Source organism: Antechinus flavipes, chromosome 2 (genome assembly GCF_016432865.1).
Source record: "Antechinus flavipes isolate AdamAnt ecotype Samford, QLD, Australia chromosome 2, AdamAnt_v2, whole genome shotgun sequence".
NCBI lineage: Eukaryota > Metazoa > Chordata > Mammalia > Dasyuromorphia > Dasyuridae > Antechinus > Antechinus flavipes.
In genome coordinates, this window is record NC_067399.1 from 258,238,634 (window position 1) to 258,251,215 (window position 12,582).

The window sequence follows — 12,582 nt, forward strand, 5'->3', positions numbered from 1 at the left end:
GAGAAGAAGAGGCACTGTTCTCAAGTCTAATTTTACTTATATGTTCTCTTGCAAGGAAAAAACCTGCAAAGCGTAAAGGATAAAATAATAATGGCTAATAGTTAAAGCTAAGTAAAGAGATAATAGTAATAATGACATCATCATCATCATCTATCTATGGCACTATTAGATTTAGGTTAAAACAGCTACCCATGATGAGTTTAAGTCACCTGGTCTATATGAACTATATCCTCAGATACTGAAAAACAAAGCAGATATGATTGCTGAGCCACTGAGATCAGGAATCTCTAGCAGAGCGTAGAGAATAAGAGAAACTCTACAAAACTGGAGAAGGAAAAAATGTTATCCCAGTTTAAGAATAACAACAACAGTGATGTGTTTGACTTAAAACTTCTTGCAATATTCTAGGACATAGTAATAAAAGAACAGTTAGTTAACATCTAGGAAAGGAACTTGTGAACACATAAAACCAGCAGCATTGCTTCATTAAAAGAAGGCCATGCCAAACTAAAATAATTTCCTATTTTAACAGGTCTGCCTAATGGGTAGAAAGTTGGCTCAAAACTGTCAAGGACACTACCATCCTACCAGTTAGTTAACCACATTCATAATCTCTGTGTCACCTCAATCCACATATACAGTAAAAACTCCCAAATCTTATCTTCTCTCCTATCTGTGTTCTTCTCTCCATTTATATAGTCAACTAAGTTAGGACTCAAGGCTTCTGCCAAAGCATTTTTTCCTAAAGTTCACATCTCATCTGACCAATCCTTAATTCAATAAATTCAGGCAGTTTCTATTAACTCTAATATCAAATATCATTTCATATTTATCGCATCCTTTTAAAACATCAACTTTTATATGTTTTATAATGTGCACAATTATTAGTATAGAATGCATATAATATTTTAAAAAGTAAATAAACACATTTTGGAGTGCAAAATTAAAGTCTGGAATACACTAGATGACTGACTATTGAGATCTCTTTAACAAAGCTGAATTTATTATATTGTGACAGAATCTTGATTAAATAGAAATTAGCATCACTAGCAATATATATAGTGAAATATGTTGAAGGCCCACAGTTTATGTCACTTCAACATATGTGCCACTGTCCACAAATACTATTAAAAAAAATATCATATTAACCATCAAAAGAAATCTTATACTGTAGAGTATGTCTGAATACAGTTTACTCTACTAAAAAACATTAATAAGGTCGTCTCTCTGTCTATCTATATTACAGGGTACATCTGAAGTTTAATAGGGTTTTTATTTATGTATGTACTGTTATATTAACAAGAACAATTACAGTGGTACTGTATTATAGAATATGTCTAAACAAAGGCTTGTATTATCAATGCACATGTCTTCTAAAGCAGAGCACACTTAAGGATTTAGCACTATTTAAACTCTGCAATGTCAATAAAATGTATTTGATCCAATTAATGATACAAACATGGGATTACAGTCATGGAGCCCAAAATGGCACCTGATGAGGCATCTACTGACATATTCTCAATTTAAAAACTGTTATTTTGAGATATTAAATTAAAATGTAAATCTTTATACTATGAAACTATAGGACATTATGAAGACACTGTCTAATCTTGGTTGAAATGCGTGTGCTTCAATGAGATCCTTCTCAGTTACCTTTAATTTGGGATTACTCAATTGGAGCTTATAGTGAATAGAGAAAATAGGCTTTATACTATGTCTCTCCCTGTTCATTCACCTTTTAGAGATGACTCTCATCAAATCCTCCTATTAATATCCACCAGGGGGCATCGTCTTAATAGAGAAGAAACTAGGCAAACAAAGAGCCAAAATGGTACATGGCCATATTTAGAAAGCTGACACTCACCTTCTGATTGTGAAGATAAAATTCCCTTTACTCGGAGATCCAGGGAATCCAGAGAAACCTCCATATAGTCCATACTATTTTCCTGACCAGCTTGTCCTGTGCTTCCCAAAGATGATTTGTATGTTTCAGTACCTATATATAAAATGCATGTACATATATGCACATATTCATAAAATCAAACATTGCGTATACACGCAGGCCACATCCATTATTAGTAAAGCAGTACAAAGGCCATGGTCACAATAGTCTATTAAAATCCACATAAATACGTAAAATACTATAAAATATCTGAGCATACTATTTACTCATTTCTTTTCTAAAACAGATGTGCAAATTTTCCATTTCATTAAAATATGCAAAAAGAAAATTAAGGGAAAAAATATAAGCACTGACATGCAGAATACCTTTCACTGCAACTATACCAGCTAGATGATGTAATCACATAATAGGGTAAATCGGGAGGAATCTAGACCACTTAAACTTTTGTAAGAAATTTTTTAAAAGAAAAAAAAAAACTACTTGACTTTTGGATTTTGAAGGTCAAGGCTTGTAGTTAATAAAAGCAGCTTCCAGCTTCATAATAATAAGGAATAAATGCAGCTGGATCAAAACCTCAAAGTTGCAGACCAATCAAAAATCCTTGCATCAGATGAAATCATAATCATTTTATGGAAAAAAGAATAGGGATGGTGAGAGGGGGCGTCTTACTATTCATCTGACATAAGAGGTCAGCTTAGAAAGCACATCACTGAGAGAAGGAGATAAGACCAGCAATGGGAATATGAAAGAAGACTCCCTCCTACAACACCCACCCCACTCCGAATTCCAAGACATTTAAGAGGTTATATTTACTGAAAATCACATTCTGAAACACAAAATTTTCCTACTTTAGAGCTAAAAGACCTCAGTTAAGTATCCAAAAGTGATATTTCTCTATACGGATCAAAAAGAACCAAATCTGTTTCCATGGAATTAGAATAGCTTACAAGAAAGGGAAGAAATAAAGATACCCATCACTGTAGTCTTAGTAATTAAGAAAGACAAGGTAGACTAGACTCAAATGAATTTTTTCTGGGTAGAAAAAGCCAGTCAGTAGGATTTTGGTAAATATAAATTCACAAGATAAGAAATAAACAAATTAAATGTCCATAAATGCAGAGAAGAGAATGAAGTAGATTAATTTATAAAATACCAATCAACTAACTGTTCCAAAGAAGAAAAATAATTCAGAACTACTACTAACAAAAAAGTATATTTGTAGGCTTTGTATCTCCATTATGTATGTAGTGTCAATGACAATCCAACCACCTAACAGAAAAGAGGTGTACATATTAAAAATGCTTTTCACAGGCATATATGCTCCACACTAAGAAAGGTTATAATCTTATGCTTATTCAAAGCATAAATAAATCATTTTCTACTTCTATGAAAGGAAAATAGAGTATGTTTTCAAACTCAAAAGCCCTATATGATAGAAGAAAACTACACTCCAAAAACAGCAATCTTTTGCCTTGAATCCTACAAATAAGTCGAATCTATATCATGTAAGAAAATATCAACAGCTAAAGAGAGTATGAACCTTGACAGAAAGTCCTAGTGAGAAGGAATGAGTGCACAAGTGCCAAAAAGGAGATTCAGCCACATAGCCTAGTGTCTTCTGGTAGTGACAATTCTAAGAAAATGAATAACATGATGCACTGGAACTCCCAGTAATACTTCTAAAGCATTTCTTGATACTATCATGTTAAAACAAGTTAATTTACTGTAATTACTCTGCAAATTTACTTCTAAATTAGAAGCAATAGTCCCCAAAGAATATTTTACACACACAATACTGAATATATAAATGCACAGGATATGAAATCCGTAAATTTAAATAAAAGTAAACACTTCACACTGAACATAGTTCTTGTAGTACAAATCATTAATAGGACCCTAAAAAATAAGCAAAAATATTACTGACTCAAACCAAGACATTAAATGCTTGTAGCATGAAAAGCATTATACTGATGAAATTGGGTAACATAAATTCCTCTACAAACCTTAAAAGTACCATATAAATAAGTATTATTAGTTTTATATTATGACCTCTTTCTAAATTTACATGGAGGGATGAGCAGATGGAAAAGATGAAATAAAAATAGCCCTTTTATTAACATCCATTGGAATAGAAGGATAAGGGAAAAGAATCTTCTAATGCATAGACATACAATAGATGTTAAAAGCTAAGGAGGACAACATATCCACTGTACAAGGTTAAGACATGTATTATGAAGAATCACTATTAGGGCAGTATACCTAGGTAGGTACCAGCAGAAGCCTTTCTGACATGCTTTCTTTTTCTGAACAAGATGATCAGTGAGTGATAGGAGGTACAGACAAGAAATGTGGTAAGCTGGGCTAAATGTATCCACAGGAAAGAATGTAAGCTTTCCTATAAAAACATCTTGTAAAAAAAAAAAAAAAAAAACTTCATCATATATGTTTACAAGCCTTTTCAACCTCTTCCCACTGCAAAAGGAAAGTAGATTGACAATCCCATCCAACTGGGGAAGACAAGTGCAGCAGGGATGATATGGGCAATTTTACTTGCTCTCTACCCTGGAGCAGTTCGTGAAAAGTTATCTATGAATGCTTTAAAACCTTAGAAATATTCCAGTACTAAATTTTAACTGATAAGTAGACAAAAGAACATGTCCTGAAAAGGTTCTTTTTTGTATCTGACTTAATATTGTAAGAAAAAGATTTCTTTTAGAGTCCATTCTTCAAATTTCTATAGAAATAATTATGAATATACTTGGACTTCCTTGCAGTAATTAAATAATCTTTCTTTTTATAATGACTTTTAAGAGAAGATAATTTACTTTTATAATACATAGTCAATACATAAAGATTAGCTAAACAATCACCACTTAGGTTCATTTCAGTTTCTTAAATACAAACTTTAAATAAAGTATACCTAAGACACTGCTTGGTTTCTTTTTATTCCTCCTCCTCCTTTTCCTGGTTGGTTTAATCCATGGGCTGTCTATCTTTCCTTTCCGTTTCAGAAGTTTCTTCTTAATGCTAGATTCTGAACTCTGAAGAATCAAAAGAGAATGTGCAAGCAAAATAAAGTGTGAGAAGCAAAATGACCCTAACAAGTTTGATCCCTGCTCCCCAATCTACCCCAACCCTCACTTCCAAAAAAAAAAAAAAAAACAACCTGCTGAATCCTTTCTCTTAAAATAAACCCTTTAAATCTCTATTTCTCAAAAGTCTTTCTGAGTCAAGGACTTGAAACTAACTGTATGCAATGTTTATATCTTTAATATAGATCAATATTGCTCCAAATCTAGTATTTGTAGAGCCAAAACCAACATAAATTATGATTTAAAAACCTTAATTGATTTTAATACCATAAAATTTTTTTTAGTTAAAAGATCATATAAGGAATAAAATAAGCTTCCATATCAAGTATGGATTAAGCTTTAACCATATATTTTTGTTCCTCTTTCTCCAAAGAAGGGAAATAAATCACTACTTATTAATGTTGAAATGAATGTTCAATGAAAAAACCTTAATGAAAAGATTACAATTTGTTCACAATATTAGGGTATTTTAATGCAATTCAATGAATAATTATTAAGTGCATGCTGCATACAAGGCATAACTATATTAGGTACTTGATTTCATCCCTTACTTCAGCTATAAAATCCTTATTAAAACAATATGAATTTTAAAAAACAAAACAAAAAACAGCAACAACAATATGAATTAAAATTTCTTTTTTGGCCTCCCCACACCTCAATAAAAGTTCATTTTAGCATATGAAAGGATAATATGTGTTCTTACAGATATAATAATCTAGAATTTCAGAACAGCAAAAATTCCCCACCACTCCTTGAGAGAATGTTAGATTCAGAGTTGGCAGGGCCTTCAGAGATCCACTGATATAACCTTCACTTCATATGAGGAAATAGGCTCAGAAAAGGAAAGTAACCTGTCCAATGTCACAGAGAAATCAGTAGCAAGACAAGGATATGCCCTGAAAATTCGCATTCTTTCCATGCTGTCACAATGCAGCATTTCCTTCTTTATTCACAATGGAAATGTACTGTTCTGTGACTCCCATCATGATCCCACAAGTTCATTACACTGAAAAAAAAGGTGAAGCCCACATGCAATTCAACAGGAGGCATGAATGAATGGTTAGAACATAAGATAATAGAACTTTACTGGCCAGTACTGAATGTATGAGAGCAACAATAAGGATCTTCCACACAAACATTTTATCCAGTACCGCACTGCTTCCAATTCAACAAGAGGAACAATGGGCTCTCAAAAACATCAATAAAAGAAAACCTGGCAAACTCTCCCAGCTGGAAAAGATTCAACGAAAAGTCTGGCAAGGACCTGGGTGCAGACCACATGCACAGAGATTCACTACCAGAAAGTTAACAATCATGTAGATGATTTTTTGGCCACAGAAAATAATGAAATAGTGTATTATGGCATGAAGGAGTGATGATCATTTGAGAGATCATTACCAACACTAATGAAATAACATTTCTTTTGAATTACCTAAGTGCTGTTACAAAGGTGAGCATATGATACTATGTCTCTTACCAAATCAGATTCATCCCCATCTTCTTCTTCCTCCCCAGATTCTCCAGATTCTTGCTCCTCTTCAGACTCACCATCTTCCATCTAAAATTGCCACATAGCCAAGAGAAAATTTTCAGTTCAATTCAAAATTCATTAAGCATCTATTATGTACAAAGTACTATGAAAGGTGAAATGAGAAAAAGTCAGGAGATAATGAACTAACCTTACTAGCTCTTATAGCTTCAACATCAACCCTCTCTTCCAATTCTCCCACCACCTAAGGGATAAGCTAAACTAAAAGGAATGTTACTCTTAAAGAATAAAAGACATTAATGTAACAAAAGACCTAATAGTTTTTACATGCTAGTATGTGTACCCATACCCCCTTTTCCTATGAATTTGCCCAACAAGAACATGATACAGCATGTACACAAATTAATAGGTACAGAAAGTACATAAAATAAATACAAAGTAATGGGGAGGAATGAGGATAGCACTAATAACGGAGGGAATCAAGAAAGACATCTTGTAAGAAGTGGTAGAAGCGGTGTATAAGGTGAACCATAAGAAAGGCTAGGGATTCCAATATGAGCATTCCAGGCATGAGAGTTGTATAAAGGAACAAAAATGGGAGGTGGAATGTCATAAGATACTACAGATCCAGAATTGAAAGGGATCTTAGAAATCATTTAGTCCAACCTTATTTTTTGACAGATGGCAAAACTAAGACTTATTTAAGTGTCTTGCATAAGATTACAAAGAAGAAAAGTAGCACAGCTAGAGAATGAACTCAGGTCCTGTGACTCACATACAGGACTATGAAGTAGGGCCAGTTTGGCTGGAATGTAGAATGCCTGCAGAATTATATGATATCAGTCTAGAAATATGGAATAAAGTTAAGATTATACAGGATAATAAGTGTCAAACTGCAGAATTTAGATTTTATATCAGAAGCTTCTTGAACAAGAGACTGACAATATCAGATCTAGGTTTCAAGAATTTAACATATAAGTGGAAGACAGAGTAGAAAGGATTCAGGAAGAATTAGAGATAATTAGGAGATTGTTACAAATCAGAATTACCAGCTGATTCATTTTTAAAACTAACAGAAAACAATCTTAAATCCACAACTCAACAATCCAGAACTCACAGACAAAATTCATTTTTCTAACGAAAAATGAATGAAAATATAATTTTAAAAATTTATTTTCAAAGTAATTTCTTAAGTATTTAGTTCTACTCTGAAATTCCCTCAGGGATAAAGAACAAAAGAAGACTATGCAAACCTATCCAGAAAATATGCAGTTAAGTTGCCAAATCATTGACAAATATCAGTCAGATGAACTATTTTCACCAAATCCAAAAACAATTGATCACCTTTATGATCACGTCTCAGAAATACAGAAACAGGGAGATCCTACCTAGTATATATTTAAAATACCATCTTTTCTTTAGAATGTGAACCAGGTCAATCAAGAAAGGTTTCATTTATGTCTTTGTACCTACAACACTGAGCACAATGTCTGGGTACAAGGTAAGAACTTAAGAAATACCTGCTGATTTACTGATTTGCTGGTTATGCAGAAAAAAGACAACTCTAAGGCAAAAGATAAATCTACAGTGAGATATCCCTATAATAGCTATTCCTAGTAAAGCTGCTAAGTTCATGCTAACAAACTTTCAGCAAACACTGTCAAATTTGTACTCCACATTTTAATTGTAATCCGTAAGGTTTCACAATACCTTTTGGGCCCGATCAATTTCAGATATGCTCTCTTTAGAGATCCTACTGTCTTCTACAGGAAATGATGGGGGTTGCTCAGATCCATGATCTTCATCTTCTTCCAAGTCATCAGAGTCATCCTCTTCTGAGTCAATCTCCAAACTCTCTCCATTTACATGAAGACTACTATCACCTACATCCTTCTCACTCTGAAACATGAGCAGGTTAACATTATCAAAGTAGGCTCAAAGCAGTATTACTGAATATTTTACCCAACCACCGCAACCTCATGACAAAATGAAAATTCTGAAACTTCACAGAAATGAGACTAGAGTGAACAGAAATATAGCACTTAATCAAAAACTAAAACATAGTTGTCATATCATTTAATCAGCCATCCATAGAAGAAGAAATGATTCACCTGGACACAGTCTTCTGTGTCCTACTCTTTCTAACAGAACAGCATGAAGCATATAACTTAACAAGTTAACATCATCAGTGAGGTTCTGACACGATGCCCTCATCACGATAAGACTGGACACATAGTACCCTTTGTTTTTCCAATAAGCACAGGAGGCAAGTACTTCACACGTCACCCTCACCTTGGTGCCCACAGTAGAATGAGCTATGCTCTTAAACATCTCAATCACCGTCCTCTGCTTTAAAACTTTGGTCTTTTTCTTAGGAACCAGGCTGTAAGTTCCCATTCTCCGTTTTTTCTTCCGAGATACTGCAGCTGCTAAAACAAAAGGCAAGCAAGCTAAAAAAAAAAAGAAAAAGAAAAAAGAAAAAAAAAGCCAAAAGGGGAAGAACAGAAAGAGAGAAGAAGGAAATACTATTCAAACATTTTTTAAAGGTAGGTGATAGTTAATAGAATGATCACCAAAATCATGAAATACTATTTAAACATGTTATAATGTTTAAGAAAACCACTAATTATAACTTTCAGTTACATATCATTCTTATTTGTTTGGTTTACAAATTGCATCTAGATGAACAGAAACTCTTTACTTTATATACCTACCTTTAAAATGGGATAAATAAATCGTACATGTCAGTAGTAAGATCCAAGAAAAACTGTAGCCTTCCCAGGCTGGTTCTGAACACACTATATACCATAATCCATGAACAGCTTTGATCCTTTTTCAAAATGGGTAGATTATAAACATTCCTGACAAAAGCAAGCTGATCATTTTTCCTTTGCTTTGCCCCCTAATATTACCTTTTATTCATTCATTTAATCTTGCATTACTACTTGAAGAGGTAAAGAAAAGGAAAATGTGGGTGTTGTGAGAAGAAGGGAAATCAGCTAGCTTACTAGTCAATTATACACATGATGAGGGAGGGGCCTAAAAAAGTAAAAAGTAAAAATTACCCAATGCTTAAAAAGCCCAATATGACAATAATTACAAACTAAAATCTATTGTAAAGAATAAATTAGCAAAGAAATTTTACAAAGGACTAAACATGACCCTTAAAGAAAATTTAAATACACTTTGATACTTGGTGACATCAATGTACAAGTATGTACAGAGACGGAAACAATTTTTAAAAATTGGAAAATATAGTTCAGGATTAGAAATGAAAGTATGAGAATTAAAGACTACTCAGGAATGTCTAGTCTATATAACAAAATTTATTTCCTTTAAGACACAAGAAAGTACTAGACAAGGGAAAAACAAAACATCATCAAAAAATAATATCATAGATGTAGAAATCATTGCTATATAAGCTATCTATGTATAATAGGAACATCAACTCATTATAAGTTGATTATAATTGATACAGTATGTGAATATATAATTGATATAGTATTTAAAAATCAGCACAATATTTGAAGAAGAATTAAAGGTTTGAGAAAAACATGATGTAATTATAAGAGGTAACTTGATTATTCAATCCAGCTGTTGACTCTGAAACACAGGAAATGGATAAAGGTAAATGATCAGGCTAAAAGTGAATGACACTGCTGATAAACTTCCTAGGAAAGTTTAACCAATGTAAAGCAATCATATGACCTAGAGTCTCAGAACTGAATCAGTCATCCTCAGTCTCTCTGATAAGCAAAATGACTGGCTCTTACTATCTCTGGGGCTTTGGAGGAAGTCATCTAATCTCCCTGGGACTCAGTTTCCTCACTTATAAAATGAAGGAATTGAACTAGACAGTTTCTAAGATACCTTCCAGCTTGAAATCAACAATCCTATAGCAGTCGGTGGAAGCTAAATTTTAATGTACAAGTTTATTGAAACTTCCCAGTGCTCATATGATTCTGATTTTAAATTATAGAAGAGCTATAAATCTGTATCAGTCAAAGTAGTTTCCTAATGTCCCTATATGTAAAAACAAAACAAACAACAGTTTAAAAAAGCGAAAATTGCTTAAGAAAATTGCTTTCTAAAAATGCAAAAAGCAATGGAGGCAAAAATAAATCTGCATCAGCATGAAATAACAAAAAATAAGAGATCATCTTATGACCCTTTTTAGATGAAATTTTAAGGATAACAGAAAGGGGTACAAGTTAACCAGTGATTCTCTAATGATCTATTCCCATCATCAATAACAATCAGTACCCCCATAAAGACACAGATATCTGTAAACAGTATGTCTTATGAAGTGGAAATTTTTTAAAGCACTGAGATCAATTTTCAAAATATTTCAAAGAGGGAGAAATAGTGTGTTTTTTAAAATCACAGATAAAGAGATAAGACAATATTAACAACTTTCAATCTATATATCCACCTCTCCATGTCTACATTATGGGAAAGAACTATATGTGTATCTCAGGTAGTTTTAATAAAAATATGAGACAAAACAGATTTTTGCAGATAATCTTCTATAGTCAAGAATATTTTTCTAGACAAATGAATGACAGAGTATAGAGAATACAAAATTTTAATACAATTATTATTGCTTATTATTAGTTTTCATTAAAAAAATTAGCTAACTAGTAAAGCAAACTTAAGTTCTTCAAGAAGATAATATCTGTTTGGGTATTTGAAGATTCCTGGATACGTTATACAACCAGAAAATGATCTTCTAAAAAGACTTACTAGTGTCATTAAAGGACAATCTATATAGATTTCAAATGGAAGAAGGTCTTTGCTATGCAGGTGACATTTAACTGACTACAACAAGGTTCAAAATATTATATGCTCTCAAAATTAAATCCACTAATTTTTACTCAAAAGTGATTAATCAAACAAGCCATATAGGAAAATGCCAAAGAATGAAGAATGTTTATTTGGATATGTAGTTGGATGAATAGCCCAATGAATTAGTCCATCAATACATTTACTTTGGATAAGATTTACAAACAGAAAATGTCCTAGGCCTAGAATCAAATAAGAGTTTTGAATTTAGAAAACTACAGAGTAATTTTAAGAATCCCAAAATGTTTCTACACACACATACACACCACCACCACCATCACACTTTCACTAATTACATATGATTGCAAACCATGGAACACTACCAACTCTGACAAATAAAAATTTCCAAAGAACCAAAGGACACATTAAGAACTTAAGTAGGCTACACAGCATATTTATTAACTATGATATGCTCAAAGAGTGTTGTAAAATATCATCAAGGGAAAAAAACAAATTGAAAAAGTGAACCAATTATACAGAGCAAGAAATGACAGAGAAACAATCAGAATGTTGTTTCTATGAAGAAATATTTTTTTGGGAAAAAATCTAGAGGAAAGTTTTGGATCAATTAAAAAGACCCTCTATTAAGAATTTATGAAAGAACAAGGAAAAGGAAAATATGAGACGATTGTGAATAGGTTGAGATCTTCACTTATATATGTAAAATCACAATCTACTAAACCTTAGAAATATTAGAAAACTGTATAAATATAATTACTCCATCTGAAAGATAGGGAAGACCAAGGAGAAGCATAGTATGTATAATTTTACATTATTCTAAAAGCTAACTTCTTCAAAAACACAGATAAACTGTTGCTTGATTTATATTCCATATTATTTACTGTCAAATTTTCTTTATAAAGAAATCTAGATGTCACTAAAATAGTAAACATTTTATTCAAACACCTCTCATGTGCTCATCAAAATGTATACTCACTCATTTCTTGTTGAATTAACCTAGGATAAGACATAGTCAAAAGCAGTAAGGTAACAATCACTGTTTTTTACACTTTAGTATGATATTTGGCTAATATGGAAATGGTTCCAGGGAAAGAAATTGTTAATATGGTATAATGTAACATTACACTAATGGATATTAATGTAATCCATGTTTGATATGATTAATGTTGGCAAATTTAAATTCCCAAAAAGTAATTCCAAAAACCTTGATCTATGATTCAGGCAATATTTGATAAAATTTTGAATCACAGAAACCTCAATGATCATCAAGTTAACCACCTAAATTTATAGATAAG

General features: G+C 32.4%; 1 protein-coding gene across 9 annotated transcripts in view; it reads right to left on the bottom strand.

Annotated features, from left to right (window-relative positions):
* The window catches only part of EHMT1 (euchromatic histone lysine methyltransferase 1), a 281,129-nt gene that overhangs the window by 120,084 nt on the left and 148,463 nt on the right, over positions 1-12,582 (bottom strand). For 5 of the 9 annotated variants that reach the window (XM_051976841.1, XM_051976843.1, XM_051976838.1 and 2 more), the window contains 5 exons: positions 8,777-8,934; positions 8,195-8,383; positions 6,473-6,553; positions 4,824-4,944; positions 1,865-1,996 (listed from right to left, as the gene is read on the bottom strand). In XM_051976841.1, the coding sequence (XP_051832801.1) occupies positions 1,865-1,996; positions 4,824-4,944; positions 6,473-6,553; positions 8,195-8,383; positions 8,777-8,934 (681 nt within the window). The remainder of the gene's footprint in view (positions 1-1,864; positions 1,997-4,823; positions 4,945-6,472; positions 6,554-8,194; positions 8,384-8,776; positions 8,935-12,582) is intronic. The other 4 variants (XM_051976840.1, XM_051976839.1, XM_051976845.1 and 1 more) reach the window with 4 other exon arrangements.